The 19,866-nt window shown below is 39.7% G+C and overlaps 2 protein-coding genes across 6 annotated transcripts in view; one reads left to right on the top strand and one right to left on the bottom strand.

The window, feature by feature from the left end:
• Positions 1 to 11,787, bottom strand: part of setd1ba (SET domain containing 1B, histone lysine methyltransferase a) — a 161,691-nt gene extending 149,904 nt beyond the window's left edge. The window contains exons 1-7 of the mRNA XM_063034613.1: positions 11,668 to 11,787; positions 11,248 to 11,359; positions 10,935 to 11,089; positions 10,624 to 10,722; positions 10,175 to 10,445; positions 9,536 to 9,657; positions 1,053 to 2,264 (exon numbers count right to left, since the gene is read on the bottom strand). Coding sequence (XP_062890683.1) covers positions 1,053 to 2,264; positions 9,536 to 9,657; positions 10,175 to 10,445; positions 10,624 to 10,722; positions 10,935 to 11,089; positions 11,248 to 11,320 — 1,932 coding nt within the window. The 5' untranslated portion in view covers positions 11,321 to 11,359; positions 11,668 to 11,787. The remainder of the gene's footprint in view (positions 1 to 1,052; positions 2,265 to 9,535; positions 9,658 to 10,174; positions 10,446 to 10,623; positions 10,723 to 10,934; positions 11,090 to 11,247; positions 11,360 to 11,667) is intronic.
• Positions 11,788 to 12,097: 310 nt separating this feature from the next.
• The window catches only part of rhof (ras homolog family member F), a 64,286-nt gene continuing 56,517 nt past the window's right edge, over positions 12,098 to 19,866 (top strand). The window contains exons 1-3 of one of the 5 annotated variants that reach the window (XM_063034620.1): positions 12,098 to 12,211; positions 12,770 to 13,055; positions 15,477 to 15,689. In XM_063034620.1, coding sequence (XP_062890690.1) covers positions 15,606 to 15,689 — 84 coding nt within the window. In that variant the 5' untranslated portion in view covers positions 12,098 to 12,211; positions 12,770 to 13,055; positions 15,477 to 15,605. Of the gene's footprint in view, positions 12,212 to 12,288; positions 12,426 to 12,769; positions 13,056 to 13,571; positions 14,658 to 14,680; positions 15,690 to 19,866 lie in introns of those variants that run through there. The other 4 variants (XM_063034617.1, XM_063034618.1, XM_063034619.1 and 1 more) reach the window with 4 other exon arrangements.

A 19,866-nucleotide genomic window follows, 5' to 3' on the forward strand; every position in this document is an offset into this window, starting at 1 on the left:
CATAGAAACCAGAGGGGAAACAGGATATTTTATGTAATAAATTATAATTTGGAATACGTGGCATGAAAAACAGTAATAGTAATAGTCAGAAAAGGAATTTTGGAAAACTTTGGAACAGAAAACTTGGCACATTGTGACTGAGAAGTGTGCAAGAGAGTGGAACTAATGGACTAATTCTTTCAAAAAGTCAGCGAGACAAAATAGTCGTAATTGCTTCGTCGATACTGAGGTGGTACGATAATTGTATAAGGCTCTCCAAAGAATTATATTCCAATTAGTTACAAAATGGAATTAGATGTACTAAGCCACTATGATAGTTGTACTCACATCAACAACTTTCAAAAATACAGATCTGATCATTGGCACTGTTCATTTCATTTTATCCCTTATTTTCAAGCTGAACGGCAACAAATTAGTGGAACTCCAGGCAAATTATACTACAGACCAAACTCATTGAAAAACAATGCCAATGGCTACTGTATGACATTCAACCAGGATTTCAAGGATTAACAAATCCATTTCTTTTTGGTTAAGGTAATTCTAAAATATATTTAGAAAACAAGACAAATCCATGATGTTACGGTAACAGGTTCAATTCAGCACATCAATCAACATAAAGAACAAGCTGCAGAGAGTTGTAAACTTAGTCTGCTACATCATGAGCACTAGCCTCCATAGTATCCAGGACATCTTCAAGGAGCGATGCCTCAAAAAGGTGACATCCATCATTAAGGACCCCCATCACCCAGGGCACGCCTTGTTCTCGCTGCTACCATCAGGGAGGAGGTGCAGAAGTGTGAAGACACACACTCAATGATTCAGGAACAGCTTCTTCCCCTCTGCTGTCCGTTTTCTGAATGGACACTGAACCCATGAACACTACCTCATATGCCAGTGATATTAAACCTTGATTCTGATTCTCAAATTAGAATCAAGTTCAAGAACACCTCACAAAAAGATCAGGAATCTTATACAGAATAGCACACTGTGTGTTAAGCTATACATTGTTTAAAGTACAATGCAAAACTTAGGCAGAAAATTGGTTTACTCACTTCTTCCAATGTGTCTGGAGCAGGCGTTGGTTCTACAGCTTCGTTATTTGCCTCGCAGGGCTCTGCTTTAACCGCAGGTGCCCTACTATCAGAAGATGTGGAGAACCTACTCATCTGACTGGACTGATCAACAGGAGTCATACCGGCCTCTGACGCAGACCTCGAGCTTTGGTTCTGTTGGACAGTTTCAAAAATAGGATCCTCGTCATCCGAATCTGGAAGGGGAGTTGGACTTACATCCTCCAGGCCCGTGCTAGAAGGGCGAGAGGACGGAGTAGGACCTCGATGAAGCAAGTGAGTGTTTGACCCAGGAAGTGGCAATGGCGATAGTTGGGAGGAAGAGGAAGATATGGGACTGTGCTCCATTTTGATGTCAATATCAGATTCTTGGTCAAAGAAGGGAAGCTTCGTTCGTTGCTCCTTCAAAAGCATTTCAATACGAGAATCTAAACTGTTTGGTTGAGTTGAGCTACTAGCTGTTTCAGGTATTAGGGCTTCAGGAGTCACAGACCTTTCAGGAGATTTGGTAAAGGAAGCAGGTGTCTGATCATTTGAGATGTTAGTCTCCAAAGAAACTGAATCTTCCACTTTTTCCTTTGCAGGCCCAACATCCAAATTGGCATTATTTTGCCCAAAGGCATCAGATGGTAGCACAGGTCTTCTGTAATCATGATCTCTGGATGACTGACCATGTTGCTGATCCAAGGTACGGGGGTAAAATGGTTGAGTAGAGTGCACATTTTGGTAAGGAGAAAAAGCTGACTGGTAGTTTGTCCCAGACTGGCTCACCGCAGGGTTATGTGAAAAGGATCCACTCTCGGAGCGAGCTGACTTGTAAGTGTTAATTGGAAGCTCAGAACCTCTATACGTTCCTGTGTTATGTGAGTAATGGTGTCCCAATCTCCTGAAGGAATCTTGATAATTAGATTCCGGTCTTCTGGACTTGTACCCAGACTCCTGTGAGTAAGAATAAGCTGGTGTACTCTGCCGACTAGAGTAGCTGGAATCCTGCGAGTAGGGGGTTCCCAATCGTGGAGTATGTGGTGTGCCTTGGGATGACTGCGGCGTATACTGGCTGTACGAATTTGGAGTATCCTGGCGGCAACTGGAATAAGCAGTATCATGGGAGAAAGGGGTGCTACTATTTGGGGTTACAGACGGTCCCACGGGAAGGTAATTTTCACCGCTTCGAGGTTTCTGGAGATCGTTGACCTGTAGCAATGAGAAGAAAAAGAATTATTGCTTGAGCCTTAACAAATTTAAATATCTTGTTTTGACACTGACAGCTTAGTGCTCTCAACAATTTGAGAACGCTATTCTAACAATATTCAACAATTGCACACATATTATGGTGGAATAAAATAGCAAAGGGGAAAAAGATTTAAATTGGAAATTCAGCTATTGTGAAATTAGCTGAATTCTTATTACTCCAAAGATGACTAGATCAATGACCATAACTATAGCCACTCCACAGTTGGCTTTAAAGATACACAACTTCCGATCCCCTCTTTCTGGCAAGTGAGTACCCTATTTTGCCTTTTATAATGCACCTTCAAAGAACAGGGCTAAAATCATTGTGCAGAATCAAAAAACAATCCTTCCAAGCAGAAATATTGCAGAAGGCACATCTGTGTACTACTATGAGTGGACTGAATTACAATGCATTCCAGTTAATTGGGCTATCTGTTAACAGGGGCATCCGCTGACTTGCGACAACTCTTAAAGAACAAAAACGAATCCAGAAAATAGCTGGGATTCCCTTAGTTTACTTGGGACACTATGCCGTTTAATTGCGGCAAGAGACTGTTGCTGAACAGTTTCTAATTAGTGTCAGACACGTGCACTTGTATGGACAATAGATGCTACACTGTGCTTCAGAGTGAACAGTTCTTAAATAGCGTCAGTTGCATGTGATTGTCTATGTTCAAAAAGAAGCAATAGTTCAAATAAGCAGCAAGACTATTCAGAACTGACTTGTAGATGCCAGAAACTGTGGGGGAGGGAGGGGAAAAAGGGGGTGTAAATGAAACAATTTCACTACTTCAACAAGTTAGAAACATGAAGATTTTGAAGGTATCAACAATCATCTTGAATGTCACAATGAAAGTGAAGATTTGGAGGAAGCAACTGCCGAAAATTGAATGAAGACGGTCCATCATCCGCACTAGGTGTCTGCGCCGATTTTGTTTGTTTACAGTCAATCAAAAGAACATGGCAGCGTACACTAGATGAATTCCTCCATCAATAACTGCTAGGAACTAAACACAGTTTTATAGTACTGTATTGATAAGTGTTCAAATTTGTTCTGTACTTTATTTAAATACATAATTTATTATATAAACAGTAGTTGGTCATTTGTACATTTTTAACTATTTTCATGGAACTTTGGCTAATTGGGCCAAAATGTATTGGTCCCGATGTGTCCCAATTACCTGGAATCCACTTTACTTAATTTTCCCCAGCTTCTTACGAATGCTGATAGATTTGAGTGTTGGAATGCCATGCCATTAGTGTGATACAGCTTCACAGCCAGTCATTAAGTCAGACATGGTAACAAATTGATCAACTCACCAATACCTGGTAGGGACATATGGGCTGAATCTTAATATTCTATGGTTTTAGAACCTCCCTAAAGCCCATCAGCTAGCCTGGCTAAGATAAGCAGGTATTGCAGAATCCGCAATATGAACCTACATTGAACTACAACCAGTTTTACAGAGTACCTCCAAGTATTGCTTCTCAAATAATATCCATATTAAAAAAAATCAACAATTAAGTCTGCTATTTTGCTAAGCCAGTTTCCGAATGATATAATCCTTAAATTAGTTGCATTACGTGGTTTCAAGGGGAAATTAATTCAGAGGTGTGATAGGAATTGCAGAAACCCAAAATCCTGAACTTGTTTTTTTTCTGTAAGTATAAATCAACTGGAAAAAACTGTATTTTCAAGTATTTGGCTTAAGTACAGATGCATTTTAAACCGCTTTTTCATGTTCACGATCCACAAAAATGAAACTAAACCCATTCAGAAACTAAAGAAATTGTATCACTGGACACTGCTGTCAAATGTTTACTGCATTTTTAAAAAAAATTTGTTCTTCAAATCTATCTCTTCTGTTCCATTTTAACAATTCCATCATCTATTAATGACCATATTTATTACTATCAATGATCCAAAGCTTGCCTACACAACTTATTATTCATTGCAAAATTCATTCTAACAGCTGATGTTTTTGGACACATACCTAAATAATGTAGAACACCTTTTCCAAAATGTTGAACTTTAGGAAAAGGAACTCTTGGCCCACTAACCATCCAGCACCAATCAATGCTAATCATATTTTTCTCCCTCTAGCATACTCATCAGCTCCCAATTCTAGCTAACTTTCCTGCCAATTGCAGTGGTCAATTTACCAACCAAAAGTGAGAGAAAACTGGAACCCATGCAGTCACAGCGGTAGCAAGCAAAATCCACACTCAGCACCCAAGGTCACGAATGAGACTTGGTCACTGGATCTGGCACAATACTAATCTTTGTCCCACTGTACCAATTCTATGGGATGAGTTTTAACTACTTAATTATGAAATTATGACAACCATTAATATCTGAGAACTACTCTTTGCAATTAACAATTCAGCCAGAAATGAACATTTTTAACTGGAAATTCCCAAAAAGAACAACCCATTCACTTAGCAGCAGTGAAACTGTATAAGTTTATGGACTCATTTCAGGTTTTTAAATCAGTCATTTCCCTCTCTTGCTTCCCTGCCTGACCTTCTAACTTTCTCTATTTGGCAACAATACAGTTCCACCATCACGTCCAAATCACGTCTTCTGTTAGCAAGTATTGATAAGCTATTTGATACTGAGAAGCATTCTGTCTAATTTTGATCCTGAGAGCATCCAAAGCCCATAACCGAATACTTTACAGTTCAAGTCTTTGCCAATTCCAGAACAGGAATGGTTTGCCTCTCTAATCCAGTGGGCAATGATAGGTAGTCTGCTGCTTCCCCAGAATAAATCCATTCATCTTACACCACTTAGTTTCACACCAGGCTCCACATACAGCAATTAGGCCATTGGGAACGTTTTAACTACTTGATTAATGCAGGAATAACCACAAAACTAGAACTTATACTGACTGTAAATGCCAAATTATGGTCATTAATACAGAAATTAAATAGAATCCAAAGCTACATGACTGGTAGTATGGAGGGTGGGGGGAGGTTATTTATGGAGTGCTATTTGCAGTGACACAATTTAATTCACATGTGGGAAGATGAAGAGATCTTTGTTCAAGGCTACCTTTCAAACACTACATTTTACCAAGCCAGACAAACCTACAAGTGGGTTGAATTTCCACAACAATTTCTTTCTGATTACATTTCCCTTAACAAAAAAGGCTATTTAAATGCCATTCCATTAATTACTTCATTAATGGCACTCTTCCACATTAGCAGAGACGTGCAAGAATTTAAGTTTGACATGGACAGACTCTGTAATATGAAACCAGAGCACAACAGCTCAGTGAGAATAATTGCAGATAGAAAAAGGACCACAATTTTGTCCCATGATTCTCTATATACTGTCAATTCATGCTACTGTAACAGGGACCACAGACTTCACCAAAAGGGCCATGTTTCAACACAAAGTGGAAAAGTTAATTTGCACCCACATCATTTTCAGAGACTTCATAACACATAGTAAAAAGAATTGACTGGCTAAGTGTTAATTGTCTGCATAGAATCAATGGGTGACAGACAAAAAACAGCAATACAGAAGGTAATCAGAATAAACAAAAATTAATAATATGAATTTATAGTAGGAGTTCTAGTTATATCGTAGACCGTTTTGTCTATTTACATCTTAGTTTCACCTTATTTATTTAAAAATAAAACATTAATGCATTTTTAAATATTTCCCCATTAAATCAATCTCATTTATATTTTAAAAGTAAATCTTTTGTCAGCAACAATATAAAACTACATGCTAATAAGTGGTCTTTAGACTAGGGTGGAGAGGGCACGTGACGAACAATTATGTACTGATCATTAGGTTTCTATTAAGAAAAGCTAGAATTTGATAAGAGTTTTGACAGCGCTCCCTGAAAATACAAGCTGTATGCATAAAAAAAGTGTCCACCTCAGCTGACTTTCAAGGCAACTTTCAACTGTAAAGCATGCAAACTATGCACACATATATCCGCAATTCTTTTTAAATGTAAAATCAGTCCTTGATGAAATAAAACCAAATATAAGTACAATATACATAATGTGAGACAGTAAAACTTCATAGCTACACAGCCTAAGTTTCTATATTACAAAAAAACTTGTCTTTTGCCTTAAAATTTCTTCCTTTCTATTAGTGTTTCCCAAAGCTAACACACTCAAACCACAGTGAAGCATCATAATTACAATAATTATTAACAATAAATACACCACCAATGTTATCAGGAGCCCAGCAACACAAAAGGAAGAACACACAAAAAACCTACCCTTCGGTCACCCTGCATCCTCATGCTAATTTTGCCAAATGAAATCACTGGACAACTAGCAGACTACATATCTATACAAGGGAAAATGTGTGACATGCTCACTGTCTGTGATATATGTAAAATTCTCCATGACAGCTCTTAACTCAACTTTAATGATGCAACAAAACGTTAGTTCTGTCTCTAAGCTTAGTTGCATTGCATGGGGAGTTACACACGTAAAAGTTGCTGGTGAACGCAGCAGGCCAGGCGGCATCTCTAGGAAGAGGTACAGTCAACGTTTCCGGCCGAGACCCTTCATCAGGACTAACTGAAAGAAGAGCTAGTAAGAGATTTGAAAAAAAATACGAATTTTAAAAAAATTCCAGCATCTGCAGATTTCCTCGTGTTTGCATGGGGAGTTGATGGGCAGCTAAAGTTTTGTCCCCATGTTTATCCTGAAACAATTGCCAGAATGTGTTTTGAAGCAGATTCTACTCAGCCACAGTTATTTTGTTGTGAATGCTCGAGGATGATGAATGAGCAGTGACCAATTGTCCTTTCTAGCCTCATAAAAGCCAAACATAACATTCTTAAAGTCAACTTGCCTGTGATAGATAAAACAAAATACAAATTTAAACTCAGGAGATTGCAGCTTCTGAAAGTATAAATACACTCTCAAATAATCCGTGCCGTTATTAAGGTGTGTGATCTATACAGAAATGAGAAATAAAAATGGCAAGACAAAATGGCTTTGAAGCTTTATTCAAAGTTCAACATCAAGACTTAAACTGTTAATGTTATAATTAATGTTAAATGACTATAAATGAGTCCTGAGGAAGGGTCCAAGCCCAAAACATCGACTGTTTATTCATTTCCATTGATGCTGACTGACCTGCAGTGTTCCTCCAGCATTTTGTGTGTGTTACTCTAAGGTATGTTTTCCCAGCGTTGAGCATTATTTTACTTCCCACACAGAAAGCCTGTGACGTAATAAGGAAGAATTCCAGCACCTATGCTGAAGGTCTCCATTAAGTGCATATTGTGGCATTCTGATGGGCAAGTTATAGGAGTCCAGCTACTAAGATATAGTTTACCTCAGTTAACCATTAGGCATTAAGCTGGAAAATATCAGCACAAGATGCGCTACAGATGTTAGATAGATTATTATTAGGTTGAGTAACACCCATTAAATAACTCTGGATTATTGCAGCTTATGGAGTTGATGATAATGTTAATTTCTCCAGTAAACAGTCCTTCACTTTTAATGAAATAAAGGCCGGATTTGTGCTCCAATGCATTACTATATTATCACCACTATTAGCTGGCAGGGTATCACAAAGGATTCTCCCACCGTAAGCTCCCATGTATTGGCCACAATGGAAGAAAAAGCGACATGAGGTTCCAAACCTGGACCCTGGACACAGACATTTCCTCACAAAGTTGAAAGAAAACACCAGATAACAAATTACCACTGACCACTTCCTTCACACACTTCCAAGGTTGACATTATATACATTGGCTCTGAAACACAACAAGGAACTAATTTGGAAACTAAACTTGGGTCAGTGATTAACGTATTCCATATTTTAGAGCCAAAGGTTGAAAAAAACATTTTAACCATCAATTTGAAGAAAGGAGTCTTGTCACAACTACTTTTTAAATAAAGATATTTTCTCATTAAGTATGGGCAAAATTTCAAAAGTATTGATGAAACTTAAGAAAATTTAAGGTTATTTAAGCATTTAACTATATATCTTTTTAGCAATTGCCTCAAGCAAACACCACTTAACAGCTCTATGAAGTCAAATTAGATTTAACCAAATTAAGTAGTTATTTATGAGAAGCTGGGAAAAATGTTTTAATTTAGATTTTTTTCTATAAAACAGTAATCCGGCAGAAAAACAGTAATGAGTCATCCCATTGCCACTTTTAAAAGACTGGAACAGTCTGGGCTCAATGCATTTGTGTTATCAAATAATATATACACATACTTTGATAATAAATGTACTTTGAACCATACGCAAGATATGCATAACCAGATACATTACGATCAGGAACAACTTTGCACCACAGTGTAAAATAAAATTAAGAGAATCCTACACTGAGTAAACATGAAGGTCATAATTAGATAGCAGAGGTCTGAGGTTTAGAGAAGGGATGGATGAAGGGTCTCCATCAGTGTACAGTTATGGTATTATACACATTTTTAGACCCACTGTCTAAGAAAGTTGTTTAGGACAGAAGATCCCCTCCCCAATCATGCTTAAAAACACCCGAATGAGCATTTGTGCTTTAATCTACAAGGCTGTTGATTTAGAAAGTTGGATTAATTCCCTCAAACTAACACCCCTTCCCCCCCCCCGTAAACATAACTAACCAACCGGCCTCCCACTGTCCGTAAAATTCTATCAATAATTGATCTCCCGTATCAACAAACAAGGAAACAGAGCTTGACTTTTAAAGTGGAAATCACTCAACGTTTTTGAATAGCAATCCTCTTTTTCTTATGTATCAACGCATCAACAACTTGAAATCAGGCGCTCAATCAGGACCTGACAGCTTTCCCATGTTAAAAGAAATAGAAATTTATTGAACTAATTGCTCAGTTACAGATATTTCAAATCTTTCAGACCCACTCTATTGCTGCTGAAAACACAGGATGGAATCGGTAAGCTCTGTTGCTAGTTGTTAATCTACTGCCTCCACGATAAGGAGCTTTAAAACCGCGAAACCTCCCCTAAGGAGCTTTGACTGCGTCGCTACTCTCACTGTACTGAGATTCACATGGGGGACTTGGCTCTAAATATTCACATTGGCGTCGGTGAGAATCATCGATAAGCCAGTTTCATTTCAAAAATTTGACTCTCTGCCCTCGTGTCGCCAGTTAAACTGACTGCACTAATATAACCGTTAAGTTGCATAGTGGGGGTCACTGAAACACATTATTCCAACGCACGAGTTATCAAGCGGCTGTTACAGTATAATCAAGCATAATAAAACCGTCCATACCTGTCCAAACTCATTGTTTATTATGGGAGAGGAGTCAAAAAAGGCATCGGTACCGACAGGAAGCGTCTGGGGGGTGAAGTGGCCACCGACCAGCAACTCGTAGTACCTCATCCGATGTTCACCTGGAGGACAGCAGGAGCGTGATCACTACGGAGCGTTCAGGCAGAAAACCAGGCTAAATCTACACACAACCGGGAGCCAGTCGCCGGCGGAAAACAGACGGGCACCCCTCAAAGCTGAAACAAACGACACCCTTCATGACCGGAATCAACATATTGATCCCAATTCCACGTGACTGGTGTATTTTTTAAAAAACTGACTCTACTTTGCAAAAACTGGTCGCGAATGCTATCAAATCAAAGGAGTGTGGCTGCATAGTCAACAGTCATTCATTCGTGTACCAACAACTAACAAGTTTCTTGAAATGCATAGGATGGGAAGATTTTACAAATTGCAGCAGTCCCTCTGTTTCCTAGCAACATTAAACAACTTGCATTTGTATGTCCACGTGACTAGCAAACGCCGTGAAAATGAGTCAATATTACATATTTAAATGACAACCCCGATAATAAAACGAACATGACCTTAGCGACAGCCAGTCCGGTAGAACGCACGTAAAGAAAAGTAACTTCTATCCACCTTTGGTGTCGAGTTCCACATGAATGATGTTTCCCATTACGGAAGTGCTGTGGAGGTGCTGGACTGTATCTTTCGCTCCCTTCACCGTCGCAAACACCACTTTCGCGATTCCCAGGTGCTTTTTATTCTTGGGATTGTAAAGTATCTCCACTTCTTCCACCTCGCCGTATTTCTTGCACATGTCCAGCAGAAACGCCTCTCGAACGTTGTCGTTCAGCTTTGCAAACGTAACCTGCTTAGGAGGTACGGGTCCCACGTAATGCTCGTCGATCTGTTGGCACCAGGAGTACATTCAATCAAATTTACCCTCTATCTCTAATCAAAAAGAGAAGTTTTATATTTGTTTACTCCCGTTCTGCAGTTGCAAGGTAAAAATGTTGGAGTGATATGCTACCGACAGAAATGAATGTTCAAATAGTGGAGAAAACATCCCGACTTCCTCAACCTACCTTAAATTTTGGAACAGGCAAAACCATCTCTTTGCTTTTGGTCCACATGCGTCCAAGTCGAGGGTCTCTAACGGTATCAACCGGTGGAACACCGGGATTCTGTAACGAGAATGTTTAACACCGCTTTGGAGGGGGGAAGTTAAGAACGTATAGCAAACAGAAAGTGCTAACAGAGTGAATATACAAGTTTAAGAGCACCTGACAGGACAAACCATAATGTAACTTTATCCGCTTATAACATTTTAACAATGGCAGCATCCTCGGCAAAACAGAGCAAACACCGAGGCAAACACTGCCACAGCAATACTCACGGGGAGACTGAAATTTTGGCCATCATAGCGGTAGAGTTTGTGCTGTCCCTTCTTCAACGCTGGGTCAATAATCAACTTATAACTTCGCCAATGGTGACTTTTTCTCTCTGCTGAACTCCCTCCTGCGTGGCTGTGCTCCATCCCATTGATCAAACCTGCAAACGGCAAAACCACAAGAAGATTTCAAACAAAGCTGATTAATCCTCAGTTCTGCATATTTTCCTCTGCCTTCCACGAATACGTTGCACATTAAATGGGGAATCTAAGCCCGTTGGACCATTAGAGAAAAAGAGACGGAGAAAAACAATCTCACTTGAACTCTGTTTCTTGCCATGATCTTCGTGGTGCCTCGGTTTCTCGCCAGGTCTCAGCTCTTTGAAAGACATTGTCGTCGATTTCTAAGGTTTGGGACCGAACGGCGTGATCTGCAAAACAATTACATTTCGCTGATTAGATTACATTGTAGAACCCCTGCCTCCTTTTTGCGAGCCAACACATATTGTGTGCTTCTGCTCAGTCTACGTATCCCACAATCCACCCGCCTGCTCCGGGGAGATTAACTAGCTTTCCATTCCCTCCGCACATTCAACGCTTCAGTCCGTTCAAAAAAAAATACTGACCCACTCGGCTGGTCGAAACAACAATTTAAACGTGTATTTTTTACAACGCAGCTGGGCTCAAGGCGCCTTAGATTTCGCCACCCCCGTGATTACCCGGCTTCAGACCCACTCACAGTAATTTTGAATCAGGGCTGGGAATCCAACCATATTTACGTAGCGTAAAATTGGGTCCCCAAACAAGATGGGCATAGGTGGTTCAAGTTTGAGCTCTCGAATTGAGCATTAACTTCCATTTCGCCATCACCCGTTGGCGCGGCCGAGCTCTCCCCGGCCGTTGCTTTGACGCCGGCACCGTTGCAAAGGCCGGGGGGGTTCGGCCAGTCCGTCACACAATGGTTAACTTCCGAGTGGTTTGAATGGTTGGCCGATTTTGCTTGTTAAAGGTGGTTGGCAGAGGCAGCCAATCAGACGGGGGCTTGCATGGGGCTTGTGGCTTTTGAAGCAGCTCCCTGAACAGAGAGGTTCACTTTAGGCTTTGTGTGCGAATGGGAGCGCTGTTGGAGCAGTGACACTGGACTAGGGCTCTCTCCACACTCCCCAACACAGTGCAGTGGCTGCCTCCTTCTCTTTTTCCCCAAACAAGGAATCTAATCTAGATTCTTCAATCTTCCGCCACACTTTGAAGAGCTGGTGACGAGTCGGATGCACTCTTTCGAAGTACTGAAGATTATTATTTCTTTTTTTTTAAACTTTTTGGAATTCATCTTGGGGTCGAAACTAGGTCACGGCATACCCGTCTGCAGTTACATTGAAATGAAGCCTTTGTAAAGAAAAATGAAGCAAAATGTGTTTTTTAAATAATTCTTATAAAAGGATGTTTTTTAAAGGCAGAGGAGTCGTTTAGCAGTACATTTTTATTTGTAAATGTAATGTAAGTCTTCATTTTAAGAGATTAAATGTTCATATTTCTCAGATTGTATTTATTTTTCAATATAGACATTATTTGTTATTTTCAACTTTTACACAATGGATGACTCGCTTTAATATCTTTTTATTGAGGCAGGTTGGCGTTGTTCTTTATTTGACAACCTTAGTACTTCGCTGCTCAATTTTATTTTTAATTGGTGTATTTCTGGCCTGTAACATGGTCGTTTCAATACAGTATCTTAGAACACATATCAGACAACCTATTAAAAAGCAACATCCTTTTTTTTTGTTTCGACTAAAACAATTATTTTCGAAATTGTATTTCTAATTCCTTACGTTTTACTCCAGGTAAATATAGCTTTGAAAGACGTGCGATTCTGAGACAGCATCTGAAAGGAAAACAAATATACAACGTTTGACTTCCGACGTCCTTTTTGTTCTTAAATTAAAGTGGGATCTTTACCCAGGACTGCCGTTGGCCTCTCCATGCTTTCTTATATGGCAAGCTATTTCTGTATGAAGATATTTTTAGCAAACATGATGTTTGTCTCAAAATATATTTATGGCAGGTGGCGTCTCCGTAACTGCCGTGTGTGTGTGTGAGACATTATTTTAAACCTGGATTAAAACTAAGGTCTGTACCACTTTTGTTATATAATCTGAATTCAGCAAAGTACTGACTGTGCTTGGAACAATTCCATTAGTATGGGTAGTACACATTTTTAATGTATGATTCAGCTACAAGTTTTTAATGTTTCTAATGTTCTATATCGCATACAAACAGCAATGTTTAAATTGCGACTGCTTTGGTGTGAGGCATTTCAATTTCAGTCGCAGGCCTTTGCACAGCATTCCACTTGATCTTTACGCCTTACTGGAGCATTTCGAGAATCCAGACTTCAAAGAATGATTGTGCAGTACTGCCAGCGTGGCCTTTTTCTGTAGCAAATTTGTAAAGATTTAAAAATCGACGCACAAGAAAAATTGATTTCTGGGGTTAATTATGGTTCTAAATGCATTTAAAAGATACCACTCATTCTGGTGGAATGTAAGTTATTTTGTTAGATCACAGGCTGCTGATAGAGAAAAAAGAACCCTTTTTAGGCTGGTGTAGGTTTCGTGCTTGTATTGTTTGGGGTGTGGGCGCCTGTGGTTTCCAGAAACGGTTTCGGATTACAGGCGGCCTTTAGGCGTTGTCTATTTTTGTTGTGCAGACAGGGTGTCGAGCAGAGAAATGGAGCTGCCGAAACAAAATGGAGCCGGCGTCTGGTGCGGTCGATCTGAGAAATTGTAAACAGATTTGCTGATTAATTTGGTAGCGACTGCTTTAGATTAGCTGCGAGGAAGTGTAGGCCCGCGGTCTCCGTGTGAGCTGCGCAATGCGTTTGTTTCGATTAAAAAAAAACAAACTGTGGAAACTGTGAAAGTAAAAGCACGTCTTAGACTGGCCTCAGAATATTTCTCATCAGTAATTCTAAACGCAGCACGGTTAGAAATTTAGAAATGCCCTTTTTTTCCCCCCTTTTCACCCGCCCTCCCAACAAGCCTTTCTTAAATTATGCTGACGAGCTTCAACGGGTGAGGAGAAGAAAATGGAGGCCATTTGTTCTGGCGGCAGTGGCGTACATCTGAGAAAATCCGACTTTTGATCGTTAGAGCCGCTAAATCTTCAGTAATTTCATTGCCTGAACTCAAGCAAATATCAGCCAAAGGTCATTACTGAATGTGGCCCTGAAGCTAAAATATATCACGTTGAGTATTGTGCAGTCGTCAAGTGACTCTTCCTTGAGACAATTTCTGAGGAGATTTAGGATGGATATGGTCTGAATCGTTGAACGAGGGGTGAATTTGCTTTCGAAGGTTCTGGTACTCTTACCACTTGTTTGTATCTGTTGAAAGCAACGTTTATTTTAGGTAGGGGTGAGCGTTGGATGGCTCTCTCTTTCAACACTCCCCCACCCCAAATTTCTACCACAATGCAATGATCCATCCGAGGAGGACAGTCCAGACCCTGCCAGCATTCTTTCAGTCAGTCCCTTCATGCGAGAGATCAAGGAATGAATGTTGGTGGTATGATCACCCAGTTGTTCGCCAAAATATCTCTCCAACCCTCCCGCCCCCCACCCCATCATAGTTCGGATAAAGCTATATTTAGCTGAAGCCAGATGGCCACTTTCTCTCATTTGGTGTTTTTCGGAAATGGTTCAAGATCTTTCTTTACAAAGTGCTACTCCGGGTAAGTGATGAAGAAAGCGAAAAAAAGGTGCGAAACTGGAAAAAAAATGGGAAAGTGAAAAAACGCAGACGAGCATGAGAAGAGAGGGACATGCATGTGTTTGAAAGATACAAAGACTTTTTGTTTTGAAGAAATGTATTAAGAATGCAACGGAAAACAGTGAGGGGGCATCTGTAAATATTAGACATTATCAGTTAAACGCTAATCTTGACTTTGAGTAAGTTTCTGGTAGGACGATGCCTCTGAAAAATGAGGGCCAGTATTTTTCACACTCACATGCTCAAGCACGTGAAAAGTTAACTATTTATTAACTAACATATGGCAGTCATAAAAGAAACATTGCATGTTTTTTATTGTAAATCTATATAGATGCCTTTCACTGTTGCCATTTGCAGTATGTGGGGAATAAATACAATAACAAATTGTATTTATCAACTCCTCCCTTGGAGGGTCAGACACCCTGAGCCAATAGGCTGGTCCTGGACTTATTTCCTGGCATAATTTACATATTACTATTTAACTATTAATGGTTCTATTACTATTTATGGTGCAACTGTAATGAAAACCAATTTCCCCCAGGATCAATAAAGTATGACTATGACTAAATGTATAACTAAATGATGGAGTTGTCGGACTTCAGTTAATAATCTGTAACATCCTGTCAAAAGATAGTCCTGAAGATTGGATAAAATACCTCTGTGAGTTTCTGGTACTTTCTGTAATAAGCTACATATTCAAGAGTAAGCTATAATTATTAGTAGACTAAACAACAATGATGGTTTGCTGAAATGTGAGTCTTGTGCTCCTTTTATTCAATAGGCAGCTTGGCTTTGTTCCAACTGAATAGTTGATATTGGAGACTATGGCTGGATTTCTGAGGATGACTTTAGTATCCCTAATACCATCCCAGTGAAAGGCAGCAAGTCAATGTCAAGCTGGTGACTAAGCATGAGAATATCCTGGCCTCAGTGGCGCAGCCATTCATTGAGTAATCAGAAATGGCTGTTTGGAACCCCATATTACAATAAAAAGGTAAATATTTCCATTTGAATTAATCATGCACCAAGCCTCTACACTCCCTTCGCCAGGAGTGCCTCATATTTGCTTTAAAGGTGGCAATACCGTAGTCAAAAGTGGAAATAAGCCATAAAACACAGCATTTGCAACATTTCACATATTAGAGTTTTTAAAGCTTCCAGTGAGGTATTAAGCAACACACACACAATGCTGGAGGAACTCAGCAGATCTATAAATGCTGCCTGACCTGCTGAGTTCCTCCAGCATTTTGTGTGTGTGGCATTGGATTTCCAACGTCTGCATTTTCTTGTGTCAATTAAGTATTAAATTGTTTTCTGTAATTGAAATATACAGTAATAATGTCCTTTACATATTTATACACTTAAAAATTTCAGCAACTTTTTTCATTTATATTGTGACTGCTTTATTGACTGTAATGCACAGAAAACAATGAAAGTAATGTATTTCAGAAAATGTTATTTCTGTGTAACTAACAATGTATACATGTGATACCCTTAAATTCTGTAAAACTAGAAGCATTTCATTGGAGTATTGTTTGACAGTATTTTTAAACTGGTATTTAAAGAAATAATGGGCGAGAGGATTAAATGCTCTTAAATAAAGAAGGCTGAAGTGTAGGTTTTAGAGAAGGAATTCCAGTATACAAGGCCTTGGTGGCTGAAGGCACTCTGTCAGTGATGGAACGACTAAAATTATGAATGGTCTTGCGGAATGGTTTGTAAAGTTACCAGATTGATCCAAAGATGCAATCTCAAGATCCACTGTTTCAGATTGAGAAATTAAACTTTCTTAATTAAATCCTTGCAGGGAGGTTTGCTTGTGCTGATAGGGAGAGTTTCAACTAATTTGGGAGGGGAACCTGATACAGAGTAGATGGATTGATGGAAGAGAAGTACAGTTCGGAATGAGATTTATTGTCACTAATGACATGAAATTTATTTTATGACAGTAGTACAGTGCAAAGACAGAAAATTACTGTAAATTATAAAATACCGATCAGAAATCTGATGGCAGAGAGGAAGAAGCTGTTTCTGAATCATTGAAGGTGGGTCTTCAGACTCTTGTACTTTCTCCAATGGTAGTAATAAGAGAGGGTGTTTTCCAGATAATATAGGAGCAGAATTAGACCATTCACCCTTCGTTATTTGTTCATGGCTGATTTATTTTTTTTCTTTCAATACCATCCTTGTGTCTTCTCCTCCCCATGTCCACTCTATCCAAGCCTTTCAATATTCAGTAGGTTTCAATGAGATCCTCCCACTCATTCTAAACTCCTGTGAGTACAGGCCAAGAGCCATCAAACACTGATGAAGGCCTTGCATTAGTTAAATCTGGAAGTTAGATCAGTCCAGGAGTTAGAGCAGATGCTAGGCATATAGGAAGAATGGAAGGCTAAATTGCATCTATTTTAATGTATGGAATCTTGACTAGTAAGACAGAACATCAATCTCTGATCAACAAATACTGTTGCTATCACAGGGGCATGGTTGAAAGAAGGTAGGGTTGGCAACTCGACATAGCAGGTAAAGAATGTTCGGGCGTCACAGCAGGGTATAAGAGGTGGTGTTGCAGTACTAATTGCCTAGAAGACTTCATAGGAGAGAGCAGATGGGTTGAACACAGGAACGAAAAGGAGGTACTTACTTTGCTGAGAGTACAAGATCTCTAACAGTTAATAAGTGATAATAGACAATAGGTTCAGGGGTAGGCCATTCCGCCCTTCGAGCCAGCACCGCCATTCACTGTGATCATGGCTGATCATCCACAATCAGTACCCTGTTCCTGCCTTCTCCCTATATCCCTTGACTCCGCTATCTTTAAGAGCACTACTCTTTCTTGAAAGAATCCAGAGAATTGGCCTCCACTGCCGCCTTAGGCAGAGCATTCCACACATCCACAACCCTCTGTGTGAAAAAGTTTTTCCTCAAGTCCGCTCCAAATGGTCTACCCCTTATTCTTAAACTGTGGCCTCTGGTTCTGGACTCCCCCAACATTGGGAATATGTTCCCTGCCTCTAGCGTGTCCCATCCCTTAATACTGTAATCTTATATGTTTCAATCAGATCCCCTCCCATCCTTCTGAATTCCAGTGTATACAAGCCCAGTTGCTCTGATCTTTCAACATATGACATTCCCGCCATCCTTGGAACTAACCCAGTGAACCTACGCTGCACTCTCTCCATAGCAAGAATGTTCTTCCTCAAATTTGGAGACCAAAACTGCACACAATACTCCAGGGGCAGATATGCAGACAAATCAGAGAGGTGTAAGTGTAACAGCATTATAGTTATAGGGCACTTCAAGTTCCTGGGTGTCAAGATCTCTGAGGATCAAACCTGGTCCCAATATATCAATGTAGTTTTAAAGAAGGCAAGACAGCGGCTATACTTCATTAGAGTTTGAAGAGGTTTGGCATGTCGACAAATACACTCAAAACTTCTATAATTGTACCGTGGAGAGCATTCTGACAGGTGCACCGCTGTCTGGTATGGAGGGGCTACTGCACAGGACCAGAAGAAGCTGCAGAAGGTTGTAAATCTAGTCAGCTCCATCTTGGGTACTAGCCTACAAAGCACCCAGGACATCTTTAGGGAGTGGGGTTTCAGAAAGGCAGTGTCCATTATTAAGGACCTCCAGCACCCAGTACATGCCCTTTTCTCACTGTTATCATCAGGTAGGAGGTATAGAAGCCTGAAGGCACATACTCAGTGATTCAAGAACAGCTTGCCCTCTGTCATCAGATTTCTAAATAGACATTGAATCTTTAGACACTACCTCACTTTTATTTAATATACAGTATTTCTGGTTTTTGCACTTTTTAAATCTATTCAATATGCATAATTGCTTTACTTGTTTATTATTATTTTTATTTTATTATTTTTTTCTCTCTGATGGATTATGTATTGCATTGAACTGCTGCTGCTAAGTTAACAAATTTCACGTCACATGCCGGTGATGATAAACCTGATTCTGATTCAATTTACCTGATATTAACTGGGATTATTTTACTGTGAAAATCTTAAAGGGGCTTGAATTTTTAAAGTTCATTCAGGAGAGCTCATTGAGCTCGTCATACAAGAGAAAGGGCAACCCTGGGCGTAATCTCAGGGAATGTAGCTGGGCAAGTGAATGAAGTTTCAGTGGGAGGGATTTTGGAGACAGACTATAGCTCTGTAGGTTTTAAGGTAGCATGGGATAAGGAATGTGTGGAAATTAAGGTCCTGAATTGAAGGAAGGCTAATTTCAATGTCACAGGACGGGAGCTGACAAAAGTAGACTGGAAAGCAATTATATATACCCAACAAGTGGGAGTACTCCCACAAAGGTGGAAAATGAGAATAGTAAGTCTGGATGTCAAGAGATGTACATGAGGATCATGAGGAAAATTCAAAGTAAATTTATTGTCAAAGTATATATATATATATATATATATATATATATATATGTTACCATATACTACTTAGAAATTTATTTTCCTACAGGCATTCACAGGAATAAAGAAATACAATAGAATTTTGCAAAAATCTATACATAAACAAAGACTGACAAGCAATTAGTCTGCAAGAGAAAACAAGTTGCTTATAAAAGTTGTAACAAGTCCTTGAAAGAGAGTCTGTAGGCGATAGGGTCAGATCAGAGTAATGATAACTGAAGTTATCAATGTCATTTCAGGAGGCTGCTGGTTGTAGGTTAATATGTTCCTGACCTTAGTGGTGAGGGGCCTAAAGCTTCTGTACTTCCTCTGATGGCCTGGATGGTGGGGGGTACCAGGGAGAGAGTAGGGCTATTAGAGACCAAGGTGCCAAGGTATGGGGGCCAGAGGATGTAGATGAGGTGTGAAATTAATACTCCTCATTTGCATTCATTAAAGAAAAGGATATTGCAGTTAGAGAATTCAGCAAGTAGTCGGTGAAATTCGAGATGTCATTAAAAAAGAATTATTACATGCCTTAAAGAGGCATTAAAAAAAACAGAACCAGATGGCATGTGTCTCAGAATGCTGTGGGAGGCAAGGTAGGAGATTGTTGGGGCTCTGACTTTGTCTTTACTCTTTGCTGACCAGCAGCAGTTTTAAAAATGTACCTGTTCAAGAAAGGCAGCGGGGATAAATTGTGTAATTTCAGACCTGCGATCTAATGTCAATGCTAGGAAGGTTAATTGAGAAAATTTAT

This window comes from Mobula hypostoma, chromosome 27 (assembly GCF_963921235.1).
Source record: "Mobula hypostoma chromosome 27, sMobHyp1.1, whole genome shotgun sequence".
NCBI lineage: Eukaryota > Metazoa > Chordata > Chondrichthyes > Myliobatiformes > Myliobatidae > Mobula > Mobula hypostoma.